The 18,100-nt window shown below is 42.0% G+C and overlaps 1 protein-coding gene across 1 annotated transcript in view; it reads left to right on the top strand.

Moving 5' to 3' along the window:
* Positions 1 to 4,312: 4,312 nt before the first annotated feature.
* LOC129844828 (unconventional myosin-XV-like) overlaps positions 4,313 to 18,100 on the top strand; it is a gene marked incomplete at its 5' end in the record, with an annotated part of 213,858 nt that continues 200,070 nt past the window's right edge. The window contains 5 exons of the mRNA XM_055912976.1: positions 4,313 to 4,414; positions 7,352 to 7,442; positions 11,307 to 11,312; positions 11,431 to 11,534; positions 12,942 to 13,005. Of these exons, the coding sequence (XP_055768951.1) occupies positions 4,313 to 4,414; positions 7,352 to 7,442; positions 11,307 to 11,312; positions 11,431 to 11,534; positions 12,942 to 13,005 (367 nt within the window). The remainder of the gene's footprint in view (positions 4,415 to 7,351; positions 7,443 to 11,306; positions 11,313 to 11,430; positions 11,535 to 12,941; positions 13,006 to 18,100) is intronic.

Genomic DNA, 18,100 nt, shown 5'->3' with positions numbered 1-18,100 from the left:
CTACTGACTCCTGACCTCAACAACCAGACATCCTGACTCTCCTACTGACTCCTTACCTCAACAACCAGACATCCTGACTCTCCTACTGACTCCTTACCTCAACAACCAGACATCCTGACTCTCCTACTGACTCCTTACCTCAACAACCAGACATCCTGACTCTCCTACTGACTCCTTACCTCAACAACCAGACATCCTGACTCTCCTACTGACTCCTTACCTCAACAACCAGACATCCTGACTCTCCTACTGACTCCTTACCTCAACAACCAGACATCCTGACTCTCCTACTGACTCCTGACCTCAACAACCAGACATCCTGACTCTCCTACTGACTCCTGACCTCAACAACCAGACATCCTGACTCTCCTACTGACTCCTTACCTCAACAACCAGACATCCTGACTCTCCTACTGACTCCTGACCTCAACAACCAGACATCCTGACTCTCCTACTGACTCCTTACCTCAACAACCAGACATCCTGACTCTCCTCTCCTACTGACTCCTTACCTCAACAACCAGACATCCTGACTCTCCTCTCCTACTGACTCCTTACCTCAACAACCAGACATCCTGACTCTCCTCTCCTACTGACTCCTGACCTAAACAACCAGACATCCTGACTCTCCTACTGACTCCTTACCTCAACAGCCAGACATCCTGACTCTCCTCTCCTACTGACTCCTTACCTCAACAACCAGACATCCTGACTCTCCTACTGACTCCTGACCTCAACAACCAGACATCCTGACTCTCCTACTGACTCCTTACCTCAACAACCAGACATCCTGACTCTCCTACTGACTCCTGACCTCAACAACCAGACATCCTGACTCTCCTACTGACTCCTGACCTCAACAACCAGACATCCTGACTCTCCTCTCCTACTGACTCCTTACCTCAACAACCAGACATCCTGACTCTCCTACTGACTCCTTACCTCAACAACCAGACATCCTGACTCTCCGCTCCTACTGACTCCTTACCTCAACAACCAGACATCCTGACTCTCCTACTGACTCCTTACCTCAACAACCAGACATCCTGACTCTCCTACTGACTCCTTACCTCAACAACCAGACATCCTGACTCTCCTACTGACTCCTTACCTCAACAACCAGACATCCTGACTCTCCTACTGACTCCTTACCTCAACAACCAGACATCCTGACTCTCCTACTGACTCCTTACCTCAACAACTAGACATCCTGACTCTCCTCTCCTACTGACTCCTTACCTCAACAACCAGACATCCTGACTCTCCTACTGACTCCTTACCTCAACAACCAGACATCCTGACTCTCCTCTCCTACTGACTCCTTACCTCAACAACCAGACATCCTGACTCTCCTACTGACTCCTTACCTCAACAACCAGACATCCTGACTCTCCTCTCCTACTGACTCCTTACCTCAACAACCAGACATCCTGACTCTCCTACTGACTCCTTACCTCAACAACCAGACATCCTGACTCTCCTACTGACTCCTTACCTCAACAACCAGACATCCTGACTCTCCTACTGACTCCTTACCTCAACAGCCAGACATCCTGACTCTCCTACTGACTCCTTACCTCAACAACCAGACATCCTGACTCTCCTACTGACTCCTTACCTAAACAACCAGACATCCTGACTCTCCTACTGACTCCTTACCTCAACAACCAGACATCCTGACTCTCCTACTGACTCCTTACCTCAACAACCAGACATCCTGACTCTCCTCTCCTACTGACTCCTTACCTCAACAACCAGACATCCTGACTCTCCTCTCCTACTGACTCCTGACCTCAACAACCAGACATCCTGACTCTCCTCTCCTACTGACTCCTTACCTCAACAACCAGACATCCTGACTCTCCTACTGACTCCTTACCTCAACAACCAGACATCCTGACTCTCCTACTGACTCCTGACCTCAACAACCAGACATCCTGACTCTCCTACTGACTCCTTACCTCAACAACCAGACATCCTGACTCTCCTCTCCTACTGACTCCTGACCTCAACAACCAGACATCCTGACTCTCCTCTCCTACTGACTCCTTACCTCAACAACCAGACATCCTGACTCTCCTCTCCTACTGACTCCTTACCTCAACAACCAGACATCCTGACTCTCCTCTCCTACTGACTCCTTACCTCAACAACCAGACATCCTGACTCTCCTACTGACTCCTTACCTCAACAACCAGACATCCTGACTCTCCTACTGACTCCTTACCTCAACAACCAGACATCCTGACTCTCCTACTGACTCCTGACCTCAACAACCAGACATCCTGACTCTCCTCTCCTACTGACTCCTTACCTCAACAACCAGACATCCTGACTCTCCTACTGACTCCTGACCTCAACAACCAGACATCCTGACTCTCCTACTGACTCCTTACCTCAACAACCAGACATCCTGACTCTCCTACTGACTCCTTACCTCAACAACCAGACATCCTGACTCTCCTCTCCTACTGACTCCTTACCTCAACAACCAGACATCCTGACTCTCCTCTCCTACTGACTCCTGACCTCAACAACCAGACATCCTGACTCTCCTCTCCTACTGACTCCTTACCTCAACAACCAGACATCCTGACTCTCCTACTGACTCCTTACCTCAACAACCAGACATCCTGACTCTCCTACTGACTCCTGACCTCAACAACCAGACATCCTGACTCTCCTACTGACTCCTTACCTCAACAACCAGACATCCTGACTCTCCTCTCCTACTGACTCCTGACCTCAACAACCAGACATCCTGACTCTCCTACTGACTCCTTACCTCAACAACCAGACATCCTGACTCTCCTACTGACTCCTTACCTCAACAACCAGACATCCTGACTCTCCTACTGACTCCTTACCTCAACAACCAGACATCCTGACTCTCCTACTGACTCCTTACCTCAACAACCAGACATCCTGACTCTCCTACTGACTCCTTACCTCAACAACCAGACATCCTGACTCTCCTACTGACTCCTTACCTCAACAACCAGACATCCTGACTCTCCTACTGACTCCTTACCTCAACAACCAGACATCCTGACTCTCCTACTGACTCCTTACCTCAACAACCAGACATCCTGACTCTCCTCTCCTACTGACTCCTGACCTCAACAACCAGACATCCTGACTCTCCTACTGACTCCTTACCTCAACAACCAGACATCCTGACTCTCCTCTCCTACTGACTCCTGACCTCAATAACCAGACATCCTGACTCTCCTACTGACTCCTTACCTCAACAACCAGACATCCTGACTCTCCTCTCCTACTGACTCCTTACCTCAACAACCAGACATCCTGACTCTCCTACTGACTCCTTACCTCAACAACCAGACATCCTGACTCTCCTACTGACTCCTTACCTCAACAACCAGACATCCTGACTCTCCTACTGACTCCTTACCTCAACAACCAGACATCCTGACTCTCCTACTGACTCCTTACCTCAACAACCAGACATCCTGACTCTCCTACTGACTCCTTACCTCAACAACCAGACATCCTGACTCTCCTACTGACTCCTTACCTCAACAACCAGACATCCTGACTCTCCTCTCCTACTGACTCCTAACCTCAACAACCAGACATCCTGACTCTCCTCTCCTACTGACTCCTTACCTCAACAACCAGACATCCTGACTCTCCTACTGACTCCTTACCTCAACAACCAGACATCCTGACTCTCCTCTCCTACTGACTCCTGACCTCAACAACCAGACATCCTGACTCTCCTACTGACTCCTTACCTCAACAACCAGACATCCTGACTCTCCTACTGACTCCTTACCTCAACAACCAGACATCCTGACTCTCCTACTGACTCCTGACCTCAACAACCAGACATCCTGACTCTCCTACTGACTCCTTACCTCAACAACCAGACATCCTGACTCTCCTACTGACTCCTTACCTCAACAACCAGACATCCTGACTCTCCTACTGACTCCTGACCTCAACAACCAGACATCCTGACTCTCCTCTCCTACTGACTCCTTACCTCAACAACCAGACATCCTGACTCTCCTACTGACTCCTTACCTCAACAACCAGACATCCTGACTCTCCTACTGACTCCTTACCTCAACAACCAGACATCCTGACTCTCCTACTGACTCCTTACCTCAACAACCAGACATCCTGACTCTCCTACTGACTCCTTACCTCAACAGCCAGACATCCTGACTCTCCTACTGACTCCTTACCTCAACAACCAGACATCCTGACTCTCCTACTGACTCCTTACCTCAACAACCAGACATCCTGACTCTCCTACTGACTCCTTACCTCAACAACCTTATAGATGTACCTCTTTGTTCTCCTCTCCCAGGCATCTGTTTTCCATTGCCAGTGTTTCCTACACCACCATGATGGATTCTAACCACAACCAGTGCATCATTATCAGGTACAAGTCAACTTATTGCTGTGATAATGCTGTGATAATGTTGATACATTATGGAATATGTAGGTTAACTGGATTATCACAGATAATGTGTTGTAGTGGGGATAATGTATACACGATACAGTACCTTCAGTAGCTATTATAATATATATAACAGATAATGTGTTGTAGTGGGCATAATGTATACACGATACAGTACCTTCAGTAGCTATTATAATATATATAACAGATAATGTGTTGTAGTGGGGATAATGTATACTGTACCTTCAGTAGCTATTATAATATATATAACAGATAATGTGTTGTAGTGGGGATAATGTATACTGTACCTTCAGTAGCTATTATAATATATATAACAGATAATGTGTTGTAGTGGGGATAATGTATACAGTACCTTCAGTAGCTATTATAATATATATAACAGATCATGTGTTGTAGTGGGGATAATGTATACTGTACCTTCAGTAGCTATTATAATATATATAACAGATAATGTGTTGTAGTGGGGATAATGTATGCTGTATACAGTACCTTCAGTAGCTATTATAATATATATAACAGATAATGTGTTGTAGTGGGGATAATGTATACTGTATACAGTACCTTCAGTAGCTATTATAATATATATAACAGATAATGTGTTGTAGTGGGGATAATGTATACTGTATACAGTACCTTCAGTAGCTATTATAATATATATAACAGATAATGTGTTGTAGTGGGGATAATGTATACTGTATACAGTACCTTCAGTAGCTATTATAATATATATAACAGATAATGTGTTTTAGTGGGGATAATGCATACAGTACCTTCAGTAGCTATTATAATATATATAACAGATAATGTGTTGTAGTGGGGATAATGTATAATGCATACAGTACCTTCAGTAGCTATTATAATATATATAACAGGTAATGTGTTGTAGTGGGGATAATGTATAATGTATACAGTACCTTCAGTAGCTATTATAATATACAGTTGGGCAAAAAAGTATTTAGTCAGCCACCAATTGTGCAAGTTCTCCCACTTAAAAAGATTCGAGAGGCCTGTAATTTTCATCAGAGGTACACTTCAACTATGACAGACAAAATGAGAAAAAAAAATCCAGAAAATCACATTGTAGGATTTTTAATGAATTTCTAAAAACATGTATTCACTTTGACATCATGGGGTAATGTGTGTAGATGGGTGAGAAAAAACATCAAATTAATCCATTTTGAACTCAGGCTGTAACACAACTAAATGTGGAATCAAGTCAACGGGTCTTACTTACTTTCTGAAGGCACTGTGCAAGGATAATGTACTGCTACTGGGAGGGATGATACTGATAATGGTGTTAATGCTTCAGTAATGCAGTTTGCCTTGAAAATATTGATAATGCATTCATTTGGGTTAATATTGATTAGTAATGTTTGATTTTGGTTGATAGTGTTGATAAACTTGATCAAATTATGGGAAGACTGATCATGTTGCTAATGGATTGATGTTGATAATGGTTTAATATTGATAATTTTGAGAAAATATTGATAAATATTGATAATTTTATATTGATAATGTTTTAATGTTGATAATGGTTTAATGTTGATAATGGTTTAATGTTGATACTAGTTTAATGTTGATAATGGTTAAATGTTGATATGGTTTAATGTTGATATGGTGTAATGTTGATAATGGTTTAATGTTGATACTAGTTTAATGTTGATAATGGTTTAATGTTGATAATGGTTTAATGTTGATATGGTGTAATGGTTTAATGTTGATATGGTTTAATGTTGATATGGTTTAATGTTGATAATAGTTTAATGTTGATAATGGTTTAATGTTGATAATGGTTTAATGTTGATATGGTGTAATTTTGATAATAGTTTAATGTTGATAATGGTTTTATGTTGATAATGGTTTAATGTTGATAATGTTTAATGTTGATAATGGTGTAATGTTTATCATAGTTTAATGTTGATAATGGTTTAATGTTGATAATGGTTTAATGTTGATCATGGTTTAATGTTGATAATTGTTTAATGTTGATAATGGTTTAATGTTGATAATAGTTTAATGTTGATATGGTTTAATGTTGATAATGGTTTAATGTTGATAATGGTTCAATGTTGATAATGGTTCAATGTTGATAATGGTGTAATGTTTATCATAGTTTAATGTTGATAATGGTTTAATGTTGATAATGGTTTAATGTTGATCATGGTTTAATGTTGATAATTGTTTAATGTTGATAATGGTTTAATGTTGATAATGGTTTAATGTTGATAATAGTTTAATGTTGATAATTGTTTAATGTTGATATAGGTTAATGTTGATATGGTGTAATGTTGATAATGGTTCAATGTTGATAATGGTTTAATGTTGATAATAGTTTAATGTTGATAATTGTTTAATGTTGATATGGGTTAATGTTGATACTAGTTTAATGTTGATAATGGTTTAATGTTGATAATGGTTTAATGTTGATAATGGTTTAATGTTGATAATGGTTCAATGTTGATAATGGTGTAATGTTTATCATGGTTTAATGTTTATCATGGTATAATGTTGATAATGGTTTAATGTTTATCATGGTTTAATGTTGATAATGGTTTAATGTTGATAATGGTTTAGTGTTGATAATAGTTTAATGTTGATCATTTTTTAATTGATATGGTTTAATGTTGATAATGGTTTAATTGTGGTTTGATTTCGATAATGGTTTAATGTTGATAATGGTTAAATGTCAATAATGTGGTTGTGGGGAGAGCGGATCAGGGAAGACTGATAATGATGCTAATGTGTTTCAGTGGGGAGAGCGGGTCAGGGAAGACTGATAATGATGATAATGTGTTTCAGTGGGGAGAGCGGATCAGGGAAGACCGATAATGATGGTAATGTGTTTCAGATGGGAGAGCGGATCAGGGAAGACTGATAATGATGTAAAATGTGTTTCAGTGGGGAGAGCGGATCAGGGAAGACTGAAGCCACTAAAATGGTCCTGCGTTACCTGACAGCTATACATCACAAACGCAACATTACACAGCAGGTAAACACAACATTACACAGCAGGTAAACACAACATTACACAACAGGTAAACACAACATTACACAATAGGTAAACACAACATTACACAACAGGTAAACACAACAGGTAAACACAAAAGGTAAACACAACATTACACAACAGGTAAACACAACATTACACAACAGGTAAACACAACATTACACAACAGGTAAACACAACATTACACAACAGGTAAACACAACATTACACAACAGGTAAACACAACAGGTAAACACAGCATTACACAACAGGTAAACACAACATTACACAACAGGTAAACACAACATTACACAACAGGTAAACACAACATTACACAACAGGTAAACACAACATTACACAACAGGTAAACACAACATTACACAACAGGTAAACACAACATTACACAACAGGTAAACACAACATTACACAACAGGTAAACACAACAGGTAAACACAACATTACACAACAGGTAAACACAACATTACACAACAGGTAAACACAACATTACACAACAGATAAACACAACATTACACAACAGGTAAACACAACAGGTAAACACAGCATTACACAACAGGTAAACACAACATTACACAACAGGTAAACACAACATTACACAACAGGTAAACACAACATTACACAACAGGTAAACACAACATTACACAACAGGTAAACACAACAGGTAAACACAACAGGTAAACACAACAGGTAAACACAACATTACACAACAGGTAAACACAACATTACACAACAGGTAAACACAACAGGTAAACACAACATTACACAACAGGTAAACACAACAGGTAAACACAACAGATAAACACAACAGGTAAACACAACATTACACAACAGGTAAACACAACAGGTAAACACAACATTACACAACAGGTAAACACAACATTACACAACAGGTAAACACAACATTACGCAACAGTTAAACACAACAGGTAAACACAACAGGTAAACACAACATTACACAACAGGTAAACACAACAGGTAAACACAACAGGTAAACACAACATTACACAACAGGTAAACACAACAGATAAACACAACAGGTAAACACAACATTACACAACAGGTAAACACAACAGGTAAACACAACAGGTAAACACAACATTACACAACAGGTAAACACAACAGGTAAACACAACATTATACAACAGATAAACACAACATTACACAACAGGTAAACACAACATTACACAACAGGTAAACACAACATTACACAACAGGTAAACACAACAGGTAAACACAACATTACACAACAGGTAAACACAACAGGTAAACACAACAGGTAAACACAACATTACACAACAGGTAAACACAACAGGTAAACACAACATTACACAACAGGTAAACACAACAGGTAAACACAACAGGTAAACACAACAGGTAAACACAACATTACACAACAGGTAAACACAACATTACACAACAGGTAAACACAACAGGTAAACACAACATTACACAACAGGTAAACACAACATTAAACAACAGCTAAACACAACATTACACAACATGTAAACACAACATTACACAACAGATAAACACAACATTACACAACAGGTAAACACAACATTACACAACAGGTAAACACAACAGGTAAACACAACAGGTAAACACAACAGGTAAACACAACAGATAAACACAACATTACACAACAGGTAAACACAACAGGTAAACACAACATTACACAACAGGTAAACACAACAGGTAAACACAACATTACACAACAGGTAAACACAACATTACACAACAGGTTAACACAACAGGTAAACGCAGCATTACACAACAGGTAAACACAACATTACACAACAGGTAAACACAACAGATAAACACAACAGATAAACACAACAGATAAACACAACAGGTAAACACAACATTACACAACAGGTAAACACAACAGGTAAACACACCATTACACAACAGGTAAACACAACAGGTAAACACAACAGATAAACACAACATTACACAACAGGTAAACACAACATGTAAACACAACAGATAAACACAACATTACACAACAGGTAAACACAACATTACACAACAGGTAAACACAACAGGTAAACACAACAGATAAACACAACATTACACAACAGGTAAACACAACATGTAAACACAACAGATAAACACAACATTGCACAACAGGTAAACACAACATTACACAACAGGTAAACACAACAGGTAAACACAACAGGTAAACACAACATTACACAACAGGTAAACACAACATTACACAACAGGTAAACACAACAGGTAAACACAACATTACACAACAGGTAAACACAACAGGTAAACACAACAGATAAACACAACAGGTAAACACAACATTACACAACAGGTAAACACAACAGGTAAACACAACATTACACAACAGGTAAACACAACATTACACAACAGGTAAACACAACATTACACAACAGGTAAACACAACATTACGCAACAGTTAAACACAACAGGTAAACACAACAGGTAAACACAACATTACACAACAGGTAAACACAACAGGTAAACACAACAGGTAAACACAACATTACACAACATGTAAACACAACAGATAAACACAACAGGTAAACACAACATTACACAACAGGTAAACACAACAGGTAAACACAACAGGTAAACACAACATTACACAACAGGTAAACACAACAGGTAAACACAACATTATACAACAGATAAACACAACATTACACAACAGGTAAACACAACATTACACAACAGGTAAACACAACATTACGCAACAGGTAAACACAACAGGTAAACACAACAGGTAAACACAACATTACACAACAGGTAAACACAACAGGTAAACACAACAGGTAAACACAACATTACACAACAGGTAAACACAACAGGTAAACACAACATTACACAACAGGTAAACACAACAGGTAAACACAACATTACACAACAGGTAAACACAACAGGTAAACACAACAGGTAAACACAACAGGTAAACACAACATTACACAACAGGTAAACACAACATTACACAACAGGTAAACACAACAGGTAAACACAACATTACACAACAGGTAAACACAACATTAAACAACAGCTAAACACAACATTACACAACATGTAAACACAACATTACACAACAGATAAACACAACATTACACAACAGGTAAACACAACATTACACAACAGGTAAACACAACAGGTAAACACAACAGGTAAACACAACAGGTAAACACAACAGATAAACACAACATTACACAACAGGTAAACACAACAGGTAAACACAACATTACACAACAGGTAAACACAACAGGTAAACACAACATTACACAACAGGTAAACACAACATTACACAACAGGTTAACACAACAGGTAAACGCAGCATTACACAACAGGTAAACACAACATTACACAACAGGTAAACACAACAGATAAACACAACAGATAAACACAACAGATAAACACAACAGGTAAACACAACATTACACAACAGGTAAACACAACAGGTAAACACACCATTACACAACAGGTAAACACAACAGGTAAACACAACAGATAAACACAACATTACACAACAGGTAAACACAACATGTAAACACAACAGATAAACACAACATTACACAACAGGTAAACACAACATTACACAACAGGTAAACACAACAGGTAAACACAACAGATAAACACAACATTACACAACAGGTAAACACAACATGTAAACACAACAGATAAACACAACATTGCACAACAGGTAAACACAACATTACACAACAGGTAAACACAACAGGTAAACACAACAGGTAAACACAACATTACACAACAGGTGTACATGTAAACATACTGACCATAACTTTGTGTTGTTACCCTAACTGTTCTCTCTCTCCCACCGCCCCTGACACCCCCCAGATTGAGGTAATGTGGCTGTAGCTTTTGTTGTTGTTGCTGTGGTTGTTGGTTGTTGTTCCCATAGTAACTACTGTTAGCAACCCTAGTAACTACTCCTAATACTGATTTGTTGTCACGGTAACAGATCCTGGAGGCCACGCCCCTGTTGGAATCCTTTGGGAACGCCAAAACGGTCCGGAATGACAACTCTAGCCGCTTCGGGAAATATGTGGAGATATTTCTGGAGGAGTGAGTGCTGTTTTTACATTATTACATTACCACAGTCAATCAACCAATCAGGTAGAGCCATTATAACACATTACAACACCTATATATCTACTGTATTTACATTATTACATTACCACAGTCAATCAACCAATCAGGTAGAACCATTATAACACATTACAACACCTATAAACCTAGAGAGAAACGTAGAGAGGAACCAGGCTCTGAGGGGTGGCTAGGAAAAACTCCCCTAGAAAGGCAGGGACCTAGGAAGAAACGTAGAGAGGAACCAGGCTCTGAGGGGTGGCTAGGAAAAACTCCCCTAGAAAGGCAGGGACCTAGGAAGAAACGTAGAGAGGAACCAGGCTCTGAGGGGTGGCCGGGAAAAACTCCCCTAGAAAGGCAGGGACCTAGGAAGAAACCTAGAAAGGAACCAGGCTCTGAGGGGTGGCCAGTCCTCTTCTGGCTGTGCCGGGTGGAGATTATAACAGAACATGGCCAAGATGTTCAAATGTTCATAGATGACCAGCAGGGTCAAATAATAATAATCACAGTGGTTGTCGAGGGTGCAACAGTAACTCTATTACCACGGCATTACTATGGTAACTCTGTCTTTACGTTACCAAGGTAACTCTGTCTATAACCCACGTTACCACGGTAACTCTGTCTATACCCCATGTTACCACGGTAACTCTGTCTATATCCCACAGTACCACGGTAACTCTGTCGATACCCCACGTTACCACGTTACCACGGTAACTCTGTCTATACCCCACGTTACCACGGTAACTCTGTCTATCAGTGGAGGCTGCTGAGGGGAGGACAGAGTGACTGGAAACCATCTGTCTGAAGCATTTGATACTGATTCCTCTCCAGCCAATACAACGAGCCTTCACTCCCTAATTAAGGTGTCACCAACCTCCTGGGGTCCGTACGCCACGTTACCACGGTAACTCTGTCTACCAGTGGAGGCTGCTGAGGGGAGGACAGAGTGACTGGAAACCATCTGTCTGAAGCATTTGATACTGATTCCTCTCTAGCCAATACAACGAGCCTTCACTCCCTAATTAAGGTGTCACCAACCTCCCGTGGTCCGTACGCCACGTTACCACGGTAACTCCGCTGGTGTAACTGGGCGGTGGCTATAGCAGCAGTGACACCTTGACGTTGGACAGGTACACGACAAGGTGTGACACGGTGTCAGCTGAACTCGCCATAATGCTCAGTCATACGTGACTTATTCATGAACCGTTACTTAACACTGAGAGACAAGAGAACTCACTGTGTGTGTGTGTGTGTGTGTGTGCGTGCGTGCGTGTGTGTGTGTGTGTGTGTGTGTGTGTGTGTGTGTGTGTGTGTGTGTGTGTGTGTGTGTGTGTGTGTGTGTGTGTGTGTGTGTGTGTGTGTGTGTGTGTGTGTGTGTGTGTGTAGGGGTGTGATCAGCGGTGCCATAACGTCTCAGTATCTGCTGGAGAAGTCCCGCATCGTCTTTCAGGTGAGATACACAAAAAAAAAAGCTCTCTCTCTCACACACACACGCACGCACGCACGCACGCACGCACGCACGCACGCACGCACACACACACACACACACACACACACACACACACACACACACACACACACACACACACACACACACACACACATACAGTATCCCTAACTGTATTATCCCTGACTGTAGTATCCCTGTAGTATCCCTGACTGTAGTATCCCTGACTGTAGTATCCCTGACTATAGTATCCCTGACTGTAGTATCACTGTAGTATCCCTGACTGTAGTATCCCTGACTGTAGTATCCCTGACTGTAGTATCCCTGACTGTAGTATCCCTGACTATAGTATCCCTGACTGTAGTATCCCTGACTATAGTATCCCTGACTATAGTATCCCTTACTGTAGTATCCCTGACTATAGTATCCCTAACTGTAGTATCCCTGACTGTAGTATCCCTGACTGTAGTATCCCTGACTGTAGTATCCCTGTAGTATCCCTGACTATAGTATCCCTGACTATAGTATCCCTGACTGTAGTATCCCTGTAGTATCCCTGGCTGTAGTATCCCTGACTGTAGTATCCCTGACTGTAGTATCCCTGACTGTAGTATCCCTGACTATAGTATCCCTGACTGTAGTATCCCTGACTGTAGTATCCCTGACTGTAGTATCCCTAACTGTAGTATCCCTGACTATAGTATCCCTGACTATAGTATCCCTGACTGTAGTATCCCTGTAGTATCCCTGACTGTAGTATCCCTGACTGTAGTATCCCTGTAGTATCCCTGACTGTAGTATCCATGAATGTAGTATCCCTGACTGTAGTATCCCTGACTGTAGTATCCCTGACTATAGTATCCCTGACTGTAGTATCCCTGACTGTAGTATCCCTGACTGTAGTATCCCTGACTGTAGTGTCCCTAACTGTAGTATCCCTGACTGTGGTATCCCTGACTGTAGTATCCCTGACTGTAGTATCCCTGTAGTATCCCTGACTGTAGTATCCCTAACTGTAGTATCCCTGTAGTATCCCTGACTGTAGTATCCCTGACTGTAGTATCCCTGACTGTAGTATCCCTGACTGTGGTATCCCTGTAGTATCCCTGACTGTAGTATCCCTGACTATAGTATCCCTGACTGTAGTATCCCTGACTGTAGTATCCCTAACTGTAGTATCCCTGACTGTAGTATCCCTGACTGTGGTATCCCTGACTGTAGTATCCCTAACTATATTATCCCTGACTGTAGTATCCCTGACTGTAGTATCCCTGACTGTAGTATCCCTGACTGTAGTATCCCTGACTGTAGTATCCCTGACTGTAGTATCCCTGACTGTAGTATCCCTAACTGTAGTATCCCTGACTGTAGTATCCCTGACTATAGTATCCCTGACTGTAGTATCCCTGTAGTATCCCTGACTATAGTATCCATGAATGTAGTATCCCTGACTGTAGTATCCCTGACTGTAGTATCCCTGACTGTAGTATCCCTGACTGTGGTATCCCTGACTGTAGTATCCCTAACTGTAGTATCCCTGACTGTAGTATCCCTGACTGTAGTATCCCTGACTGTAGTATCCCTGACTGTAGTATCCCTGACTATAGTATCCCTGACTGTAGTATCCCTGACTGTACTATCCCTGACTGTAGTATCCCTGACTGTGGTATCCCTGTAGTATCCCTGACTGTAGTATCCCTGACTATAGTATCCCTGACTGTAGTATCCCTGACTATAGTATCCCTGACTGTAGTATCCCTAACTGTAGTATCCCTAACTGTAGTATCCCTAACTGTAGTATCCCTGACTATAGTATCCCTGACTGTAGTATCCCTGACTGTAGTATCCCTAACTGTAGTATCCCTGACTGTAGGATCCCTGACTGTAGTATCCCTAACTGTAGTATCCCTGACTGTAGTATCCCTGACTATAGTATCCCTGACTGTAGTATCCCTGACTGTAGTATCCCTGACTGTAGTATCCCTGACTGTAGTATCCCTGACTGTAGTATCCCTGTAGTGTCCCTGACTATAGTATCCCTGACTGTAGTATCCCTGACTGTAGTATCCCTGACTGTAGTATCCCTGACTGTGGTATCCCTGTAGTATCTCTGACTGTAGTATCCCTGACTGTAGTATCCCTGACTGTAGTATCCCTAACTGTAGTATCCCTGACTGTAGTATCCCTGACTGTAGTATCCCTGACTGTAGTATCCCTGTAGTATCCCTGACTGTAGTATCCCTAACTGTAGTATCCCTGACTGTAGTATCCCTGACTGTAGTATCCCTGACTGTAGTATCCCTAACTGTAGTATCCCTGACTGTAGTATCCCTGACTGTAGTATCCCTGACTGTAGTATCCCTGACTGTAGTATCCCTGACTGTAGTATCCCTGACTGTAGTATCCCTGACTGTAGTATCCCTGACTGTAGTATCCCTGACTATAGTATCCCTGACTGTAGTATCCCTGACTGTAGTATCCCTGACTGTAGTATCCCTGACTGTAGTATCCCTGGCTGTAGTATCCCTGACTGTAGTATCCCTGACTGTAGTATCCCTGACTGTAGTATCCCTGTAGTATCCCTGACTGTAGTATCCCTGACTGTAGTATCCCTGACTGTAGTATCTCTGACTGTAGTATCCCTGACTGTAGTATCCCTGACTGTAGTATCCCTGGCTGTAGTATCCCTGACTGTAGTATCCCTGACTGTAGTATCCCTGACTGTAGTATCCCTGACTGTAGTATCCTGACTGTAGTATCCCTGTAGTATCCCTGACTGTAGTATCCCTGACTGTAGTATCCCTGACTGTAGTATCCCTGACTGTAGTATCCCTGACTGTAGTATCCTGACTGTAGTATCCCTGTAGTATCCCTGACTGTAGTATCCCTGACTGTAGTATCCCTGACTGTAGTATCCCTGACTGTAGTATCCCTGACTATAGTATCCCTGACTGTAGTATCTCTGACTGTAGTATCCCTGACTGTAGTATCCCTGTAGTATCCCTGACTGTAGTATCCCTGACTATAGTATCCCTGACTGTAGTATCCCTGACTATAGTATCCCTGACTGTAGTATCTCTGACTGTAGTATCCCTGACTGTAGTATCCCTGACTGTAGTATCCCTGACTGTAGTATCCCTGACTGTAGTATCACTGACTGTAGTATCCCTGACTGTAGTATCCCTGACTATAGTATCCCTGACTGTAGTATCTCTGACTGTAGTATCCCTGACTGTAGTATCCCTGTAGTATCCCTGACTGTAGTATCCCTGACTGTAGTATCCCTGACTGTAGTATCCCTGACTGTAGTATCCCTGACTGTAGTATCCCTGACTATAGTATCCCTTACTGTAGTATCCCTGACTGTAGTATCCCTGACTGTAGTATCCCTGACTGTAGTATCCCTGACTGTAGTATCCCTGACTATAGTATCCCTTACTGTAGTATCCCTGACTGTAGTATCCCTGACTATAGTATCCCTGACTGTAGTATCCCTGACTGTAGTATCCCTGACTGTAGTATCCCTGACTGTAGTATCCCTGACTGTAGTATCCCTGTGGTATCCCTGACTGTAGTATCCCTGACTGTAGTATCCCTGACTGTAGTATCCCTGACTGTAGTATCCCTGACTGTAGTATCCCTGACTGTAGTATCCCTGACTGTAGTATCCCTGTAGTATCCCTGACTGTAGTATCCCTGACTGTAGTATCCCTGACTATAGTATCCCTGACTGTAGTATCCCTGTAGTATCCCTGACTGTAGTATCCCTGACTGTAGTATCACTGACTGTAGTATCCCTGTAGTATCCCTGACTGTAGTATCCCTGACTGTAGTATCCCTGACTGTAGTATCACTGACTGTAGTATCCCTGTAGTATCCCTGACTGTAGTATCCCTGACTGTAGTATCCCTGACTGTAGTATCCCTGACTGTAGTATCCCTGTAGTATCCCTGTAGTATCCCTGACTGTAGTATCCCTGACTGTAGTATCCCTGACTGTAGTATCCCTGACTGTAGTATCCCTGTAGTATCCCTGTAGTATCCCTGTAGTATCCCTGACTGTAGTATCCCTAACTGTAGTATCCCTGTAGTATCCCTGACTGTAGTATCCCTAACTGTAGTATCCCTGTAGTATCCCTGACTGTAGTATCCCTGACTGTAGTATCCCTGACTGTAGTATCCCTGACTGTAGTATCCCTGTAGTATCCCTGTAATATCCCTGTAGTATCCCTGACTGTAGTATCCCTAACTGTAGTATCCCTGTAGTATCCCTGACTGTAGTATCCCTGACTGTAGTATCCCTGACTGTAGTAACCCTGACTGTAGTATCCCTGACTGTAGGATCCCTGACTGTAGTATCCCTGACTGTAGTATCCCTGTGGTATCCCTGTAGTATCCCTGACTGTAGTATCCCTGTAGTATCCCTGACTGTAGTATCCCTGTAGTATCCCTGACTGTAGTATCCCTGTAGTATCCCTGACTGTGGTATCCCTGACTGTAGTATCCCTGACTGTAGTATCCCTGTAGTATCCCTGTAGTATCCCTGACTGTAGTATCCCTGACTGTAGTATCCCTGTAGTATCCCTGACTGTAGTATCCCTGACTGTAGTATCCCTGACTGTAGTATCCCTGACTGTAGTATCCCTGTAGTATCCCTGACTGTAGTATCCCTGACTGTAGTATCCCTGACTGTAGTATCCCTGACTGTAGTATCCCTGTAGTATCCCTGACTGTAGTATCCCTGACTGTAGTATCCCTTTAGTATCCCAGACTGTAGTATCCCTGACTGTAGTATCCCTGTAGTATCCCTGACTGTAGTATCCCTGTAGTATCCCTGACTGTGGTATCCCTGACTATAGTATCCCTGACTGTAGTATCCCTGTGGTATCCCTGTAGTATCCCTGACTGTAGTATCCCTGACTGTGGTATCCCTGACTGTAGTATCCCTAACTGTAGTATCCCTGACTGTAGTATCCCTAACTGTAGTATCCCTGACTGTAGTATCCCTGACTGTAGTATCCCTGACTATAGTATCCCTGACTGTAGTATCCCTGACTGTAGTATCCCTGACTGTAGTATCCCTGACTGTAGTATCCCTG

This window comes from Salvelinus fontinalis, unplaced genomic scaffold, assembly GCF_029448725.1.
Source record: "Salvelinus fontinalis isolate EN_2023a unplaced genomic scaffold, ASM2944872v1 scaffold_0235, whole genome shotgun sequence".
NCBI lineage: Eukaryota > Metazoa > Chordata > Actinopteri > Salmoniformes > Salmonidae > Salvelinus > Salvelinus fontinalis.
Note: the sequence above shows the minus strand (reverse complement) of the source record. Positions and strands in the feature narration are given on the sequence as shown.